Source organism: Ornithodoros turicata, chromosome 10, assembly GCF_037126465.1.
Source record: "Ornithodoros turicata isolate Travis chromosome 10, ASM3712646v1, whole genome shotgun sequence".
In the NCBI taxonomy this organism is placed as follows: domain Eukaryota; kingdom Metazoa; phylum Arthropoda; class Arachnida; order Ixodida; family Argasidae; genus Ornithodoros; species Ornithodoros turicata.
In genome coordinates, this window is record NC_088210.1 from 18,255,151 (window position 1) to 18,275,563 (window position 20,413).

Sequence of the window (20,413 nt, forward strand, 5' to 3'; positions counted from 1 at the left end):
AACCCACCACCTCCCATTCATCAGCACAACCTTGGCTACCACCAGCGTGCGGTACGCCTCAACCCGCTCAGCCATGCTGCTGGTTTGTCGCCATGTTGCGCATGGGGACTCTTGAATGCGAACATCCTGCGTCGACTTCATATAGAGCATTCTGCTGACATTTGCCTTGGATCGTCTGTGCAAAGCCCAGGCAAAACGCCCAGAATAGCCAAAAACGAGGATTTGAAGCCAGGTCGACGACCCTGTCTTGGCAGGCAGTTGCCATATTAGCAGGTTGACCTACACACTGCATATCAGAGGCTTTGGCTACCATCACACTGTTGTCTAATGTTCAATATAATGGTTGTACATTTTGGCATTATAGTTTGGTATGGTGTTAAATTAACTAAAGTAATTCAGTTAATTAGGTTAATGAATAAAATTAACCAGTTCAATTTGCCTAATTAATTTTATTTTCTATATTATTAAACCAAATGAGAGAGTCCCCTAAACTTTTAATAATGTTTTCGAAAACGATTTACAAAGAGGTACATTATGTGGATGAGATTACTACAAGAAAAGTAAATTCTACCAAAAAGTGCAAAAAAATAAGCAAAACAAGAAAAATGCATGGAGGATCTGTAGAAGAAGTGTATTGGCTCCTGCATCTTATTTATGCAGAAAATCACAACAAATTGCAGCACCTAACTCCCCAACCCAGAAGCAAAACGGGAAGTACCACTAACTACAAAATGTCATTTTATTCATGTGTAGAAACAAATTTAAAGTTATTTATAATGATGGTGAAAGCTAGCAAAAGCCTTACGTAAATTATGTACAAAAATCATGACAGTTTGTAAATAAACGACATGAGAACCTGCGAACACGAATCTAATCGACTTTCAACGACTTCCGCTCCGCTCTTCGTTTGTAGTAGTACGAAAAGAGGTGTCGTAGTGAGAGCAGAACAGGTATGCTCATAGGCAAAAAGAGCGGAATGTAAATGGCGTACCTGGAAAAGAAACATGAAACACATACAATGGATCCTCCAGTAGTAGGGTTAGAGTCTTTCCTGCAAGCACTTACTTTTGGTCGTCAGGAAAATACAGGAGGGCCAGAAGTGAAGAATCAAAGAAGGCCCTTTCTGAAAATAAGCAGGTGGAACACTGAAAGTTTGACGCTTTGAGCGTACACACTCTGCTCAACAGCGACTCGGGCAACCGGAGAGGGGTGTCATTCTTGTCCTTGGGGTGAAACTTGGGAGATGACAAGGGTTAAAGGGGCACTAAAGTGCAAGAACAGGTTCACTTCAAATTACGCTACATGCTAGGGTAATTTCGTGCTTGTTATCACAATTCAAAACTTTGATCCCGCTACGAAGCTAGAACCAAAATTATACTGAACTCTTTCTTGCTTCGGCGCTAAGCAGGGAACGACACTTCAGCTCGTGCATTGGTGTTTTTATAGTCTGTGCTGTGCGTGCCACGCCATGGAGCAGTCCTGGTGTCAAAAACATACAGTGCGCGTTGCGAAGCAGACTGGCGTCGCTGTCCGAGAGGCGTGAAGATAAATGTTGTCGGTGGAACATTCGCGAGAACTGTTGTGGGCTACAATTCGGTGAATTGGTATTGAAAAATGCCGCAGTGCGCATGATGCCGCGCACATACGGAACGCTACGATTGGACACGCTCCAAATCCACAAGGCCACGATAGGTATGCGTGCGCTTCTCCTGCTGTCTCATTGGATGCCGCCAACCTTTGCCTCCTGGGGATCCCATCCGTTGCCGCCAAAGACGGCTGTGTTTTCATTGCATTTTTCTTCTAAACGGTAACATTCTGTGAACTGATTTTGTTTGAATTATACTAATTGAAACACAGACTTTCATTTGCGAGCAAGTTGTTTTTGCATTTTAGTGCCCCTTTAAGATGGGAAAGGGGCAAGGCTTGGACATAGACAAGATAGAAGATTGGCCTAGTTGGTACCAAGTCATGACTGAGGGGTGCAACAACAAGTTATTTCGAATTTTCAGTTGGAAGTTAGCGATTGCCCTCGTCGGTTCTGTGTCCTCGTTGTGTTTTTGCGCCCCTCAGTCATGACTTGGATATGGAATTTAAGTATTTCCGATCGCCTACAGTGATCCGCCTTATGGTTCCTACCGTCTAACAAATTTCATGTAATGTTTGGGCATTACGGTCTGGTGTAGGATAACGCTAACTGAATTTATACAATGAGTTTATTTTCAAATCTTTCATTATTTACGCTGACTAGTAAAATAAATATTCATTAAATTAAATGACCAATTAATTCACCAAAGTAAATTCTACACCGAAAACCTCGCAGATCTCTCCAACGAAAAGAGTCCCCAAATTTTTAAAATTTCATTTAACGATCCGTTTTAGTAAGAAAATCCGCTAGATAAAGGTACACCCCATACACGCACCATATACAGACCCCCGTGTCCACGGGCTTTCTATTTTCTTGAAAATACGGGTAAATGGGGGTAAAGTAAAATGAGGCAATATCATGTGAAGGAGCAGATTTTCAGGTGAAAAAAAAAAAGTGTTTGCATCATTTCAGACAAACATGAAACGCCGAGAAGCAGTGCAGAGTATGAAATATTTAGCAAAGTATAATGGTGGAACAGGCACCTTGACGAGTTAGGCTCACAGGGTTTTTAGGGTTACACCTGAATACACCATGCAAATTGAGCCGGAGGACTAAAGCTGGTTTTACGGGGTATACCCCCAAACAAAATGTGTCTTACCAGAATTGACAAATGCCGATTCTGCCCCTTTAAATGCACCTAATAGATCTCCCTTTTTGAAGTCATCTAAGCTCCTTTTGGCTGCATCTACAGAAGAGTAAATCTGAAACAAAGCAGTACCCATTGTAGAGTCAATACACTAACGGCTGGCTCGTGCTTACAAGTTCACCAATATCATCTCTGATGACGATGTTGGAGATGGTGCTCAGGAGCTGCGACAGTGAATGTAGTGAGGAGATAGATATCGACAGGTAGTCCTGAGTTCTCCTGCGCAGCAGAAAATCTATTTCCTGAAACATACAGTTGCACACAAGAATGAACCTACTTTTCACGCTGGTGCCCTCCACGTACAACAAGAAAGGAAGGTTTAATGGGAAATATAAACATTGAAAATAGGAAAAAAAACACATTGGAAAAAATAACTTGCTTCCAGGCACACTACAGCAGCATGTCTCTATGATGATGTTGATCATTAGAGTTTTAATGGTGTGCACAAGACTAAGGTCATAGGCATGTCTCTATGGCTGCGTTCACGTGTGCCAACCTTCTCTACAAACTTTCACCAACTTTGCAGTTGTACATGAAAGAACTGATGTTCTGAGGCTGGAACAACGTAGAAGGGACAAATACATACAAAGCCTCAATTTGCCTAAGAAATTAACAATGAAAGAGCCCTGGACCGGCAATCCAGAAGATGTGGGTTTCGAGTCCTACAGCTGGCTAACCTTTTCAGTGACTTTCACCTTTCATCGTTCTTTGCAGTTGTGCCTAGTCGGCCAGCACTACCGACCACGACCGCCAACCGAAAACTCGAGAGAGAGAGTTGCTGGTGTTCTAGTCAATCAACGAGAGGAGCATTGCCATGTGACTCCCGATGGCGTGATGTGATTTCGTTCGTACTGTACTACCTGGCATGGTCCAAATCCTGCAGGCGTAGCGGAGAAATATTTTTTGTTCTTAAAATAAACTCCCACAAACATATCAGTAGGCATTTTTTTATGATGATATTTTGGCAAAACAAACTGACCTAGGCTGGAATAATGGCAGCTAAAGAAAAGACACCATCAGTTGCATTTGAACCCACACCCTCTGATTGCTGTAAGGATGTTTGTTGGCGGAGAGTTGCTACGTGTGAACGCCGATATTGCGCAGTCTCAAAGTTGGTCATAAGACGCTGGTTCGAGCTGGTGCAGAAAGTTTGCCCGTGTGAACGCAGCCTAAGCATGACTGCAGGTGACAAGAAGAGCAGTCACATGGCAACTTGTTACACATGTGATTGTTTCTAACGTATTCCACATCGTTGGCTCGTCTCATTTTTGTCATCAGAGCCGAGACCGTGCGGGAACGCACATGGCCCGCCTCACAAATCACAACCAAATCACAAATGTGGAGAGGAGGAATCTAGAGGGATGCACAGTCGACACTGTCTAGATACAGAAGCCTCCTCTCCCTCCTTCGCTACGTGGTCACAGAGTCAGGATTCGTCTGCTGGTGCAATTCTCCGTCCTGCAAATTCAAGAATTCGCAAATGATTGCAGCTAGCTTCGCAGATTTGAACTTGTAGACTAAAAGTGCAACACGCTTTCCAGAAAACTACAGGTTTTCCCAACGATTTTAATCCAAGTGCCAGCTAAATTAATCCATGTGCCATGCAAACTTTATGGGGCATGGATTAATTTAGCTGGCACTTGGATTAAAATCGCCGGGAAAACCTGTAGTCTTGAGAAAAATATGGGACCGTATTGCGCCTTATTTTGTTTTCCCATTTAGTACATGGGGACACTCACTACTCGCAGACGACAGTGACTGCCCATGCGGCTGACAGTGGCTAGTCTCCAGGGCTACGACCGCTGAAAGCATGTTCGCGATTGACTACGGCCGTTGCAAACACAGTCCTGATTGGCTGACTCATAGCTGTTACGTCCCGTCGACAAGTAAGCAGGATTTCTATATTTATGTGATGTTGGCACACTCGCATAGCATATTACGAACCCACCAAAAACAGGGCCCGAACATGGGGCTGAAAGCACCAAATGCTGAAGACCTGTCAGCAGGATGTGGACTGGAACTTTTACTGAAGTGAAATGCTCATAACAACGTCTTCACCAAGATGTTAACTGTAATATGAACTTACCATATTCGTGCAATTAACTCCTGCTGTGGCTAGCTCATCATCTGTGCCCGTGGTATCAGGAAGGCCAAGTAAAAGGCGTAGCTGGGCGAGGAAGACCTCGAATACCCTATGCATATCCACCTCAACAGGGTAAGGCATAGTGCCATTATTTGGGAATTCATCTACGTTGTAAAACAGGAAGCCTCCCCATTTAGGTGATAAGAATGCGTTGCTTTCAAGTTGTTTACCTGTAAAAGGCAGAGAGAAATAAGTGTATCTCTGAGCTTAGGGAGTCTTCCTAAACTTTAGAGCAAACGTTTTCAAATTCAATGCGACGTACTGACAGCAACACACATAAGTAAATGTAGTGGTAGCAACATTAATTAACTTATTAATTAGAAGTTTTCTGGGAAATGGGGGATAGCAGAATTGGAGTCATTCATTATTAAAATTCATCGTCCTTATTAAACACCCTGAGAAGCGAACATACCTCGAGCTATATACGTATTGCCAAATTTCGCTATGCAAATGAGCCAAAACCAAAACTACACATACTCGAGCGCAGAAAGAGGCAAACAGGCAATCTCGGTGAGAGGACATGTGCTTTGGCTGATTGGAATAAGTAAGCTGATTGGATAAGGCTAATCTGACCCAGATAAGGTGAAGGCCATGTTGTTGCTGCACTATAAAAGCCCATAGTTCTAGTTTTGGCTCATTTGCACAGAGAAATTTGACATTTTATATCTCAAAGTATGTTCGCTTCACAGGGTGTTTAATAAGGATGGTGAATTTGAATCATAGTTCATAGTTCAGTTCATTTGCACCAAAGCAATGACTGGCTCCAATTCTGCCATCTCGCATTTTCCAGAAAACATATAATTAATAAGTTCATTAATTAATTTTAGTTAATTAGTCATCCAGTAATTGCAAACACTGTCCTACAGGATGTTCGCCTGGCCGTATAACCCACCTGCTGAAACGGCATCTATTTTGCCCAGCTAGATTTTTTATAAAAATTCTCTAACGAATATAAAAAAAACACCTTACATAAGAGTAGAACAAACATCTGTCGTGTCATGTAACGTTACCAAAGGCAAACAATGTGTTCCAGTCCTCATTACTGTCTACATATTACGCGCATTAACCCAACCAAAACTCTCGTTTTTTCATTCTGGTTATGGAAAAAAAATTATGTAACAAGCATTCTTTGTGTTTGTCCAAAAATGCTAAATGGTGTACAGACATACATACGAGTGAATAACGTTACAAATACAATTTCTGAATAGATATACCTTGCTCATCGAAGATATGCAGAGGGTGATAAGCTTGTGACGTGACATACACGACAAAATTTACGACAGGGTTGACCGACGCCTGGAATCCTGTAACATAATGAGAGCATCAGCTTCCGAAAACAAGAGCTCCAAACGGAACACGGTGTCCAAACGGTGCAGAGTGTGCTACGCAGTGAAGTTCTGTTTTTAGGATGTACAGTCTTTCACCAATATGCCCTTCACATTATACAAAGTTGGCTGGCAGTACGCATGCGTTTCGGCTTTCAGACAGCATGGAACGTTGAATAAAGCCACAAGACACAAAAAAAACAAAAAAAAACGTGATTCTGTTATAAAGGGTGCTTACTGTACTTGAAGTATACTCACTCACCAATATGCCCCTCAATGGGATTTATGATAAGGGGCAGCTTGTCTGATGATAAAACATGGATCTGCCTCGTTTTATCAAAGTGCGATTCCACATCCAGAGAGGTGAGGAAGAGCATCTGAGATGGAAAAGGTTAGCTCATTCAGCAATCTATGTAGCACAGGTAATAGTAATAATAATAAGAAGAAAAAAGATATACCTGACTCTTGACGTTCACTTTTACCAAAAGGGCCAACTTGTCGAGGAAGGGGTCCATGTATGCTATTTGAAGAGACTTTCATTTTACAAAACTCCAGTCACAGGCACTAACTTACTGCACTTGTGACTATCTACAAGATGCAACAACAATTTTATTGAGATGATGAGTGGAGTTTCATCGCCAGTGGCAATACGCTACCCCAATGCTGGTGGTAATGTGGGCTACAAGATGCATCTTATCTAATGTCCACCTACTTCTGGAACAAAAATTCAAGAGTCTTTCAAGCAAGCCTTTCCGCCGTCATTCTAGCTGGGATGTAACATACAAATTGAAATTGCTGAATGGGCCAGTTGGTGCATGACTGCAAGTATCTCAGAGTAGAGCACTGTGCGGATGAGAGTTTTGGCATCTGTATCCGACCCGCATCCGCGCACACGTTATCCGTATCCGATCTGCATCCGCAGCATACACAACAGTTTACATCCGCATTCGATCCACTGAGCAAAACGCACCATCTGCATCCGATCCACAAAATCCGTACGTTTCGAAGGACGCGTAAAGACTGTCAGAAGCATATGTTGGTATAATTTCGGATGCCTCCATGCTGTCACGGAAGGACTCACGACAACGATAGCGTTTGGTGTGCATGTTTAGCAAGCATAAACCAATATTTACAATGTTATTATTACGTTTCCATTACTTCCTCTGTTACTGGCCCATGTTTGTTTCGGTTTTCCGTACCGACCCACCCCCTTGTTGTTTTTGCTTGTTTGCTAATTGCTGTTGTGATGTGGGCAGGAATTACGCATGCCACATCCTACAGTTGGCAATACAATTGTAGTTCGCTTCATTCAGCTTTATTTCATAAATTTATCTAAATGCTTCATGGTCTTGAGGGTACATAAATAAATAAATAAATAAATAAATAAATAAGTAGAGTACCGTATTTTCACGCGCATTAGCCGCGGCTTATGCGCGATTTTTTTTTCTCACGGGCGCCCTGCGGTTTATCCACCGGTGCGGCTTATCTGATGACTATTTTTTCCTGGTATTTTCCCCATACGCCGATTTTAACGAAAGGGCCGACAATGTCTCTGGAACAGCACTGCCCTGCCGATGCACGAACAGTGCGTAACAGGGACGGGTCCACATTCTAGTAGATTGATCTTCCTGGTGCATTCCCCCAAGCAGCTTTAAGGAAAGTGGAGACAGTGATTCGCGTCTTCTGGAAGATCACTGACCCATCAGTCCACGAAAAACACCCGACAAGGGCACAATCCGATCTTGGTAGAACTCCAGAACTGACCTCCTCTGTTGTACACTGTGCCGATCCAGGAATATGGACCACAGGGTTTATGGCCTTCTCTATGGTCTCCTTTGTCGCACAAATCAGTCGTCTCGTATTGCCCGCGGCTTATCTGCGGGTGCGGCTTATCTGCCAGAAAATTTTCAAAACGTCCCAAAAAACGCGTCCTGCGGCTTATCTGCGGTGCGGCTTATACGCGTGAAATTACGGTAAATGATACAGTAAAGGATTGTAATAATTCGGGTCCTGCAGTACCAAAATTATAACCGTAAATTATTTTAGTTTCAGTTTCAGTTGCCTGCTATATTTCCAGTATAATACTGTTACCATTATTTCTTCAAACATTTGGAACCAGTTTCACAACCCCCTTAAAGATCATGGGATAACCAGGAAGGCTGGGGAGTACAATGGAGGGTGTTGTTCATTTCTCACACTTCTAGTTTCGGCCACCACTTGTTACTGCAAAGAGGGCTGACTCCTGTGGCTTTGAAATCATAGCTATTAGTCCAGATAAGCAGAGTTTGCACTAAAGCTCCGTGAGAATAAAAAAAAGATGCATAGACAAAGAAATGGTTTTCAAGGCCTCTGCAAAATTCCAGGTTTTTCCTGGCCATGAAAATAGCATTTTCAAATTCCGGGTATTCAAGGCTTTCAAGGACCAGTGGGAACCACATTTTATACATGGCACATCTATTTCACAAAAATGTCTCTTGCATGAGGGCACTTATCAAACTCCCAAGAGAAAAAATGTAGCAACACAGTAGTTTTTATCACAAAGTCACATTTTTGATAGGTATTTCACCCCATGATCTTCGGAAGACAAAAACGGGAATGATATGGAAGCTCAGCTGACATGATGTACGATGTAGAAACAAGAAACTGAGGCAGACTAGATATGGGAACATATATCCAAGATAGATACTACTTGTCTAATATTGTCATTCAGTTGCTGAAATCAGTGTATACAGTTAAACCCTTCTGTTTTGGAGTGTCTTTTTTGAAATTGGGGAATAAAAATTTGGTTGCACTTCAGGAGCTGTCAAATAGGGTAAAATTGTGTGATATCGAAAGTAAGAGCAAATTTTTCAGTGAAAAGCACTTCTTGCATTCCAGATGAACAAAAGGTGCCAAGCTGCACACCTGCATTCATGGCTAAATATGCTATCTGGCAACTTCATTTTGGGGGCCTCTCTGGTTTTGCCTGGCCGATGACGGCGCAGACCAGGGCAAAAAAGGGGTTTTCATCGGGTTTAACAAAAAATAAAAAAATTAAAACAGAAAACACAGTGCTCTATGTATGATGCATTTGCATACCTTTTAATGCTCTCTCAATGTCCCACGATACATCCAGCACATGTGGTTCCGGAACAACGAGGGTAAACGTCACGTCGAACTCAGGCGCGGAACTCAGGGGCCGCATTCGCTCTTTCTCGGGCTGTGATACGAAAGCATTTCGCAGTTACAAGGGACCCCCCTTCAAAAGGTTTCGTCAAGGTTCTTACCATGACTCTTTCTTGACTGCTGGGAGAAATGAAGACTCGTTTCAGTATATGCTCCTTAACACCATAATTTCTCACAGTGTGCACAGCCTTTTTGGCCAAACCTTCCAGATCTGAAACAGTTCACAGTGGGTGGTTTTATCGACCAAATTTTGTGCAGCAGTTTGGATATTCAATCAGTAGCAGCAATTATGCGCGTTTTCGGATTGAATCGAAAAACACCGAAAAACATACGCCGGGTAAATTTTCCCGGATTTGGTTTTAATCGGAAAACACTGAATACAGACAGACATTCCAGGACACGAGAGAGGTAAATTGCTGCACATGCCCAGAAAGCTGTTGATGCAGATCAGAAAGGCATACAGAAATACGATGGTTGTGAAAAATGTCCGTTTACTTTTAACGTTAACCGTAAAACGCCACCACAGTGAACAACGCCATGTTGAATGAGCGCCGTGCGGAAAGTACATTGTGATTTCTATTCGTCGGTAACTGCCGGGTAAACCATGTGCACGCCAGCAAAAATGTCGAGAAACGCCGATTTTGTGAAAATCAATAAACATCGAAAAACATACACTGAATCCGCCCAAAAATAAAAACCGAAAACGCGGAACCTTAGTTATACCCCAGAATGAACCCTGGACTAGAATTTATTTATAAACAAGAAGCAAATACTTATCATCGCGTCAAAAATCTAGCACGGTTGGTTTTCGAGCAAATTTGAAAATGGGGCATTTGGAATTTTCTTATAGATTATAACATAGTAAAATCCACTTCAGCATTCATTCACACAAGAAAAGAAGAGGCGTCTTGCACCCATTACAAAACTGCTAACTTTTCTTCTTCCTTTTTTTCTTCTTCTTCTTGTGGTCACCTGAAGCTCTAATCAACTTTTGAGCTGTATGTGCGTTGTAGGAACATCTTGCTTAATTTATGTAAAATTTTAAATTAATATACAACATGGAATAACATGTGTACTATTTACAAGCAGGACACATCTTTCATATCTTTTAAAGGGCTGAAAATTTAATTGATTAGTCATACCAAGTAAATGCCAATATCCCCAGCACTATTAAAAGCTGAAAACCATACAATACATCAGAGAGCATTGCACTGTGTCTGTAGCATGCTTACCACTGCTGAATTCAAGGTATAAGTTCTTGTCTCGGGTGAGAGTCCGTTTCCCCTTTGACGTTGGCTTTGGAAGTATGACTAAAGTCACATGTGCAGTTTGTGGAAAGATGTAGTCCATCGCAGCATCAAGATCTACAAAATGGTTTGCATAATGTTGCGAGTTATTCTCCATCATTTATGTGATACATATTCACTTCATTTGAATCTATACAATTTATTTTCGTCTCATTCAGGTATAGCACACATCAAATCTAGTCGCCCACCATACAAATTAAATATACCATACATTTATTGTTCTGCACTTTATTTTGCTTCAGTTTTGTTTGTTTTCTGTGTACTATTTATGTGACCTCTACACCTATTCATCGCATTGTTTGACTTACTTGTTGGAACGTGAATTTATGTGAACAGTGCCCTATAATTAATTCATGCATCGGGAGGCCCTGATTCTAGTCTTCAACTAGAAAGTTCCTTCAGTTCATTTTATTTAGTTATTTATTTTTCGTTGTGTATTTCATTACATTTTCATTACACTGGACAGTTGCTCCAACATGTACTCTAACCATGTACTCTCCATGTTGATTAAGTTGAGGAAAAGAATGAACTCACCTTTCACTGATTTTGCAACAAACACAGCAATTATTTCTAATTCTGTTGCTTTCTTCACATTCCAGTTGTACAAAAATTTGTTCTTCCCAGGATATTCTGCGTCTTGCAGGCCACATTGTGTGGTAAGCAATGTGTGGAAGGTCTCATTAGACATAGATGGCTCCATGAGCAATACATTGACATTTATTGATTGTTGAATCTAGAAATGAAGCACAGTGGAGATAAGCACGGTGCGAAGCAATCATGTAAGAAATTACGTCTGCATGTTTAATGTTATAAACTATGCTCAACAACAAAACCCCACACATTTGACAATAATGTCTGCAGTATGCATGGCACAATGCTGGACAAAAGTTTACGGAACACAACATCGGCACATTCCTTCCTCACGGTGACACACTAGCAGCGAATGTGGAAGCTGCGAAGAAAGGACGTTACATTGACATGGCACACGAGAGGGGAAAGGGTTACAAGCCGTCGGGTGACCTCATTTTTTATAAGATGGCTGTGATTCCCGCACTCGCCGCGTGTGTTTGTTCCGTGAGTAAGGCTTGTAACCCTTTCCCCCCTCGACTGGAGTGTCAATGTAACCTCCTTTCTTCGCAGCTTTGCACTCAAACTACGAGCCGTAAAAAAAAAAGAGGCAGAGCCAAGGGCTCATTTTCGGCTAATTTATTGCGGCACTTGCCATTGCATTAAGAGTTGGATTATGTGCTATACTAAGTAAAATGACCACGGGAAACCCATTTCCGCAAAGAAAACGCTAGGTTGCCTTGAGAAATTTCTGAGTTCAATTCCAGAAATTAACTTTCTGTCAATTGAAATGAAATTAAAATGTTGCCAATATGTGGCAAAAGTTATTGGCAGAAAAAAAATCCCTTGAGCGCATGTCTCTCCCGGGCCTACGGTTTTTACTATAAATTTCTATCATGGTTGGTGAACCACCCTGTATAGTAAAAACTGACATTAACAAAGAGTAGTTGTTTAAAGTTTTTTTATTTAAAGGCCTCCTATAGGATGAAAATTGGTGACAACACTGTTTTCCATATATATGTGCACTTTCGAAAGCCTAGAGGCTAAACCTTAATTGGTGTGGAAACCTGGAATGTGCTTCAAGACTTGACCAGAATGCTGAGTTAGGGCACGACTGCTCTATAACTTTGAGGGAACTCCTCATGAACATCATCAATAGCTTTGCGAGAGCTCTTCGCGAGAGCAGCGGTCAGCATAGTAGCTTGTGTTTGAAGCAAGCTACAGACGATATCACCGAGGAACCTTCGCAATGTTCGTGCAAGCAGGCCCAGTTCTAATGCTGTCAATTTTCGGAAATGAGTGAAAAGGAACACTGCAACAGTATTTCTTTTTTGTGAGCCAAAACTTCTAGAATGTGTGACAGATACTGTGCACGGACCTTGTAAGTTGGTCTGTGCATGCAAACTTTTCACAGCCTTAAAAAATCATAATGAAATCATGATGATTTTTCCCTTTAATTGCCACTTTATGGATACATATAACGCATAGATTTCTATGGAGTAACGAAACCCAAACAAACCTCTTGTGTGCTGAGTTCCGCAATTTCCCTGTACGGAAGACTGACCCTATACACTGCTGTTGTCTTCCACCAGAGGGGTATTCCAATCACAGCAAATATCAAGACGTATGTAAGGCTAGAATAGTAGTATAGCGGACCTGCGTGAAAATGAGCGATCAGTGCCACTGCCGTACCTCGCATCACTATGGAACACTTGAGCCATCGCACAGCACGCCTGATACATTAATTGTACCATAATTGAATGCTCAACCGTCAACATTATTGGACAGTAGGAACAATTACGATCAGACCGTGCTAGCGCTATTGCTAGTAACTTTAAAAGGAGCATGAAGCACGCTTGTGTTTTTGCTTCGAATGAACCTGTTAAAGAGGTATTGATATACCTTTGGTAGGGGTCCCACTCTCATTTAATTTCTTTTTCTCTGTTGCCATGATGAATGCATTCGAACTGCCTACAACGTGAAAGAAAGTGAGCAGTGAGCACAACGCTACCGATGCCGGTTGTTCCTGTTTCTGTTAAACAGCGCATGCGCATTTACTACGGCCGCCGCCGAACCTGCCGGACGGAGCGCCATTGACGGTCAATTCTTGGACTGAGACTATGAACCTTTCCTCTGGCTGCCTACGTTGTTAACATAGATGCTCTGCTTAAACCCTATTTTGTCGCCCGCACCGGCTGTGCTGTGCCGACGTCTTCCCTGGGTTTACCTGAGACGCTGCAAGACAAATGTCGCCACAGTTCACTGTGAAGTCGGCCCAGAACGCACAGTCCCTCCCCTCGCAAATGACACACATGTACACGCGCTTCGCTACAAGGAGAAATTCTATACCACAACAATGTGACACACAAATTGCCCTTCACTGCATTGTCATATTCACTGTCTTGGCGTCGTACCAGTATGGACTAGTGCCAGGTCTAGTCCATGATAAGCCTGCGAGCGATGGGTACTCAAAATCACCAAAGTGTTTCTTGTACTTGTCACACAGTCGCTCACATTAGGACGTGACTGCTAGACAGAAATGATACATTTGCACAGTAAATGTACCAACACCAAACACAGTAAAACGGACAATAATTTACGGGCGTACTTGCTGTTCACAATTCCACGTGCTTACATAGTTGCCCATCACTTTACGTATGTACCTTTCAGACCAGCAAAACCAAGAACTCAGAATAAACCACTTTTATTACGACTTCCACACACATAAACATGTATAAATAGCACCTGCGAAGCAACTGTTTTTCATGTGACGACCGTTTGGCATTTATTGGCACAAAAGCAACTACAGCTACTGTTGCTCAGAGAATGAACACTTCAATATGAACAGCAGATGTATGAGGATTGTAGCAAAATAAAGATGCAGCTTTGTAGTCGGTCTGCTCTGCTTTGCAATGTACATTGGTTGCTCAAGGAGTAAAAACTGCTGACGAAGTTGTATAGACAGGGTGTCTACCAAACTGCATCCTTCAAGTTCCCTGACTTTTTCCAGGTTTTCCATGGATATTTCAAGCAAATTCCCTGACAAAAACAAAAGGGAACTTGGCTGCATTTTGATACAGATCCTTCATAAAGCAAACCATTTATTAAGTATTCGTGAGGCTATCCTAATTTTCTGCCTGAGAGCTTGTCATACTGGCAAACTTCTAGTTGTGGTAACGTTGCTGCAGCATCGCCGCTCAACCACAGGTCGGCGTTATCACGGCACTTGTCTGCGATTTTCCGACCAGCTGCTTTTTGGCCATATTCCCCGACAATCCCCCCCCCCCCCCGACTTTTCCAGTGACATCAAAATTCCCTGACAATTCCCTGTTTTCCAGGTTTTTCAGGTCGGTAGACACCCTGATAGAGAATGTTTCAGGATTAAAGAGGAATAAAAACGGAGACTTGTAGTCGGTCTGCTTTGCAAAGTATGTTAGTCACAGAAAGGACGTACGTCGCCAGCGAAGATAAGAAGATGTGACATCGCAAGAGGAAACCTTCTTCAATGTCACACCTGTTTATAATTATGTCCGACATTTCGCCACGATTAACAGAGACCACAGGAGTACACTGTTGACTGGCATGAAATGGGTGTTCGCTTCATGTGTATGTATGCGTCAAGCAAGCTGCTATCGCTATGTATCTGCAGAGATGCCAGAATGACTTTGACTGTGTCCCAACGTCCCTAATATGTACGCTTCCTTAGCTGTATCACTGGTCTTCTCGCACACAAGCGTATAAACACGTGTGCTTGACACAGTGCTGTTGTCATAAAAAAATATGTATTTCAGCCTTTGTGCCAACCCTCTTCACTCATATCAAGCTCTTGCCAGCTTTGGGTATACATATATGTGGGAGTAAAGCCAGGGTATGAACCACATGTTTGCTTGTTTAGGGCCTGTGTGCAGCGCCTTGTGCGGAATGAGCAGCAGCAAAAAAGTGCGGCCCCATAGCAGGCAATATGTCAAAACAACAGACATAGTTGACTGATATATAAAATGCTTTGAGTCAACAAGGTCGAGCTTCGCATCTTCGTTGTCGCACGAGCTACCAGATGTAACGATGGCCAATAGAAGCAGGCGTCAGCTTTCTTTTGCAGACACCTCACGCTGCACTGCACCACCTTCCCAGTTCAGTAGATCATCAACATTGGTGAGGTCAGCAGAGACGGCTCTCTTCATCGCTGGGGCACTCTTTTTGCTTTTCAGTTTCCGCTCCAAAGTTTTGCTCGCAGTCTCGGCTACTGTGAGCATCTTTTCTGTGTCCTGTTTAGTAAACACGATTATGCGTCAGGTACGTCAGGCACTCTGCTAGCTTGACAACTAGTAATCGCTGTGCTAAAAGGCGTCACTGGCTAGTAAGGACTTTCATTAGGAGATCCAAACCTGGAGTTTTGACGTGAGCACAAGCTTCTCGGACTTCAGGGAAGACAGCGTCCGGGCGATTGAGCTGAGCTCCCGGTCCTTCTGCCTTCGTATTCGCTCCAACTCTTCCCTTCGCTGACGTTCCTCTTCCAGGTTGCGCAATTGTTCTTCCTTTTCTTTCTCCAGCATCTCTCTTTTTTCCCATTCTTCCGCTAACATCCTGTTCACGAAAGAAAACAGATTTTGGATCCAAGTCCTCGCCAAAGTAAGCGAGAAAATTCCAAAATAATTATTCCATTATGCATAGCACAGAACATCTCACTGCAATTTGCAACAGTTTTGCTATTGCACTGATTGCAATAGCAAAACTAATTTTATACTTTAAAAGTGATAAAAACCCCGTGCCAGGAAACAAACAAAAAGACGTCACCACACACAGCACAGACTGACAAACAAGATGTTGTGTGTCTGTTGATGTCGTGAGTCTGTGGTGTGTCGTCTTTTTGTTTGTTTCCTGGAACGGGGGTTTTATAGCTTTATGAAATACTGAACAGCCCTATTTTTAACAATTTTTCCAAAACTAACGCATCACATTCAACCACACCTTCAACTGTTCTGGGGAAGGTTGTTCTCATGCAGTTTCTTTTTATATTTTTTCTCTCCTTTTTCTTTTTGTAACCTTCCTGTCGAGGTTCAAATTGTGGCGAACAGCGACACCTCAGAGAAATGTTGGAGCAATACAAACTAAGAACATCTGATTTCTCACATTTCATGTTTGGTCTGTAATGCACTGGGTTTCTCGGAGCGAAAGCTAAACGTTGCCCACAAGAATTCACGTGGTAGTAGTTGAACAAAGCTAGGACTAAATACATATTCACTATCAGCACCTTGACTGCAGGGTCCTCACTATTTCTTCGTCTCTTTTCGCTTGCCTCTCTTCGGCTAGCTTGCTTTCGAGCTCCTGTTGCGCCGCTTCCAACTCCTGCCGTCGTCTGTGTTCTGCCTTCAGATTTTCTTCTGCATCCCTTCGTGCCTACGAGTCACGTTTCAAAGGCTGCATTAGTTGTAGTTCTGCCGGCAATACATAACTATATTTAGGGCCCCGTGCTTTTTGGGTTTTACGTTTTTTGAAAATCAGGGGGGTAAAAATCGGGTTTTACCTCAGGAGCCATTAAACGGAATAAACTCGGGTGACATTGGGTGAAAAAGTAGATTTTCGGGTGGAAATATAAGAAAGAGCACTTCTCGTATTTTAGAATAACACAAGATGTGTAACAGCTGTGCTGAGTGTCTAATACTTAGCATTCTCCGGTGCCTGTGTCGGTGGCTGAATTGGTACATGGCAAAGTTCATTTTCGGGTTTTACCCTAAAACACAGGACCCTAAATGCGTTGCATACCGCTTTCTCTTTCTCAAGGAGCTGGAGCTGCTGCACCCTCTCCTCCTCCTGCTGCTTTCTGCGAGCTTCCGCATTCAGACGCTCAGATTTCCTCTTGGATGCCAAGTAATGCTGGTACATTCTGTTTGAGCTGGAGTGCTGAGTGGCCAGTTGAATTGCTGATCGAAACACGAACCAACTTCAGTGACATGATGAAATTAAAAAAGAGGTAAAAAATTGTTTCACGAGTGCAAGCCATCAGTGTCCCTTGACGTCCTGAATGGAAAGGTTAGAAAAAACTGACGAGCGGCACAGTCACAGTTTATGGTCTGTGCAAAGGGTTTCCAGGACTTAGAAATTGTGTGCCTACAGTGCTTTGCAGCAAGGTATGGTTGACAATACTTCACTGCATTGGAAATGATGAGAGAGAATTTAAGGGGAAAAAACGACGCTGTGCGCCTCAAAAACAGCTAAATACCTACAAAAAAATAGACAAAACACAAGTGTGATATCAGTTCTCCTAACCGGTTGCCCAGAGATCATCCTAGCCCAGCATGATTCACCACCGGTAAACCTGCATGGCTAGATAGGAGACGTAATGTGTATACCTGCAATCCACTGCAGCTTAGACTTATAGTCTGGTGCTGAGAGCTCTACAGTCTTATCATCAGTCACCACCGTAAAACGGTGACCTCTGCCCGTTACTGTATCAGCGACGGGCTATAAAAAAGAAAACTGTGTCACAAAAACACAGGAAGCAAGGATAACGCTCAGAAAGATAAGAGACCAAATATTTACCTCTGAGCGTGTACGCGGTGAGATACGTATTTCGCCGCTCTTGCGCGTCCTGTCTTTGCTGTTGTAGTACACGAGATGGTGTGGACGAAGCACGCAGTACATCTCAAACCACAGACCCAGGGACGACATCTTTTTCTTCAGGAAGCCCTATTGTAAATGAGATATTGTTATTTCAAGCATAAATAATAAATAACTGTTAGTTTAGTATGTTTGTTATTGACGTATCTGCCAATAACTACACAAAAATACTGGCCAAGATTTGCAACGACATGAAAATCGAGACTTTGCAATATATGACATAACCCAGTAAACTCATTATCATTTATCAACGTGTATGGTTTTGTCAGGGGCACAGTTACAACAACATTTCAATAAATCAAATTGAACTGAGTTATTTTAGTTTAGTTTGTTTGTTATTGACTTAATTGCCTATGACTAAACAAAAATCCTGGCCAAGACGTGCAATGACATGAAAGTTGATATCGAAGGCTTTGCAATATATGAAATAACCGAGAAATCTCATTATCATTTATCAATGTGTATGGTTCTGTCAGGGGCACAGTTACAACATTTCACCAAGGACCAGGATGTAGTCAGAACTCTTTTCCTGGTAGGCCATAAAAAGAAAAAAGAAGAAAAACACGGTTGGCGTATGTCTATAGCTTTGCTTGACAACGTGCATGACACACATTGACATAGTGATGACGCTCTGTGGAGCTCTTCAGCGAATGCAACATTCAGCTTTTGGAAAATTTAAGTTTGTCATCATCTCCACAGATTGCGTACTTACATAAGCTCAGGATGATCTCTGCAATACATATTAAAAAGAAAAACAAAAAAGTTGCACATTTGCTACTAGAGCCTCTCACAACTGCTGATGTTTCCCTAGCAGCATATACTGCTGAAATACACGACATATTCGAGAAAGACGGCTTTGTTCCACTCACCTTCTTCAAAATGTCTTCGACGTACGTATCATAAATCTCAGACGTCGCCTCTAAAAGTCCGCAGGGTTCGGTGCCCACTGTGTAGCGGGTTTCCAGAAATGCCAGGAAGCACTGGAAACGAAAGGTCGGCAGCAAGGATGCGATCTGGTGGAAATCTCCGGCGTCCCACTCTCTCCCCAACGCTCGCACAAAGGTACTCGTGACCTAATTATTACAAGGGTACATGGGGTATCAATTCCTGGATGCTTTGTGCAGAGTTAAGAAGCCATTCACCTCTTCTACTTCTTCAGAAACCATCACAACCTCAGGAGAGCTCTTGTCAGTGGTGCGAAGTTCCCCAAGAAGGCAGAAGACTCGGAAAAGTTGCATGACACAATGTGCAGGAAACGTAACAAATTCTCTGGTAATGAACTTTTTCTTGCATACGTGCCAGCACATTTCTTCGATTTGATCATAGTACCTAAAATATAATAAAAATAATGTGAAACGTTTAAAAGAGCAAATCGGCACCGAGTACCTTTTGAGTGTCTTTGGCTCGAGATCTGTGGGCAGCTTGGAAAACAGTTCTTTTTCCAAGTAAGTCATGTACTCTTGAAACCGCAGTTCTGATCCACTTTGAAATTCTTCAAGGCCATCCTCTGCTTTTATCAACCCGAGGACAGTGCCCAAGCTTGAAGTGAATACCTAAAGTAATTTCAGCTGTGCATAAACATTACTCGCCACACGATGTTCACAGTACTACACTCGCATTTACAATGCTCTAAACACTATCCCGTCAAGTCTTGTAACAGGCACTGACAAGCAGAAGAAATAGCCCGGCGTCTGAAACTGTCAGTTGAATGTTGATGAATGTGTACAGGCGAACTATATACATTGCAATTAACATTCATACAGCAAGTCAGTTCCAGTCAACACTGCGGTTTGTATCGATTATCTTGCTGTGGCATCTACAATAACATCTGCTACCCGACTGAGCAGTTCATGTCAATATTACTTTCGACGGTATGCCACAACTACGTCTAAAGTGGCGCCGAAGAGTGACATAAGACGTCTTTTGTGGTGGGTGTATATAGAAATTGACGTTCAGCTGTTGCAAAGGAGCACTACCCTCACCTTGACACGAGATTTTGATGCAGTTCCACATTTACCCTCGTCCAGCGAGTCAAAGGCATGCCAAACGGCATTAGTCACGTCGGTCCGTAAAGATGGCATAACTTTCTGATCACAGCATTGAGACACATTCGCCATCGACTTTCAGAAGTCGTCCCCCACGCATGAGGTAACGTTGGCCGATTCCACAGTTCGCATTTCGCCGCACGCCTGCGCCTTGCGAAGAAAACAAGCGGAGAGAAATTAAAGGAAGAGGGAGGGCACCTGTTGCACACATTGGGAATGTTCCGTTCCGTCAGTTCCGCCACGGCTCCTTTCCTCGGCGGGCGCCGCATGTACCGCCGCCGATTGCGCGTGTCCGTCAAAAAAAAAAAAAAAGCGGGAAAGAAAATGGCGGTGGTTTGTTTGAACTTTGAAGCATGCTTTGAAGGCATTTTATTGCGCGTCTATCTGTGTAGCTCTATAGTCACTAAATAGGCTATGTAGCTCTACTTGGCCTTGTATTGGTACATTTGGA

At 42.7% G+C, this 20,413-nt stretch overlaps 2 protein-coding genes across 2 annotated transcripts; both read right to left on the bottom strand.

Moving 5' to 3' along the window:
- Positions 1-721: 721 nt before the first annotated feature.
- LOC135370765 (GPI transamidase component PIG-S-like) lies at positions 722-13,341 on the bottom strand. The gene is made up of 14 exons (XM_064604584.1): positions 13,202-13,341; positions 12,819-12,955; positions 11,267-11,465; positions 10,658-10,789; positions 9,527-9,636; positions 9,339-9,459; positions 6,719-6,780; positions 6,523-6,637; positions 6,150-6,239; positions 4,879-5,105; positions 2,906-3,034; positions 2,745-2,847; positions 1,066-1,123; positions 722-991 (listed from the first exon to the last, which is right to left on the bottom strand). Exons 1-14 carry the CDS (start codon positions 13,248-13,250, stop codon positions 871-873), a joined length of 1,653 nt encoding a protein of 550 aa, XP_064460654.1. The 5' UTR covers positions 13,251-13,341; the 3' UTR covers positions 722-870.
- Positions 13,342-13,987: 646 nt separating this feature from the next.
- Positions 13,988-20,143, bottom strand: LOC135370766 (switch-associated protein 70-like). Its single transcript, XM_064604585.1, has 10 exons — positions 19,900-20,143; positions 19,304-19,470; positions 19,060-19,246; positions 18,787-18,990; positions 17,840-17,986; positions 17,650-17,761; positions 17,063-17,220; positions 16,551-16,696; positions 15,685-15,883; positions 13,988-15,564 (listed from the first exon to the last, which is right to left on the bottom strand). The coding sequence occupies exons 1-10, from the start codon at positions 20,032-20,034 to the stop codon at positions 15,382-15,384; spliced, it is 1,638 nt and encodes a 545-aa protein (XP_064460655.1). The 5' UTR covers positions 20,035-20,143; the 3' UTR covers positions 13,988-15,381.
- Positions 20,144-20,413: the final 270 nt, after the last annotated feature.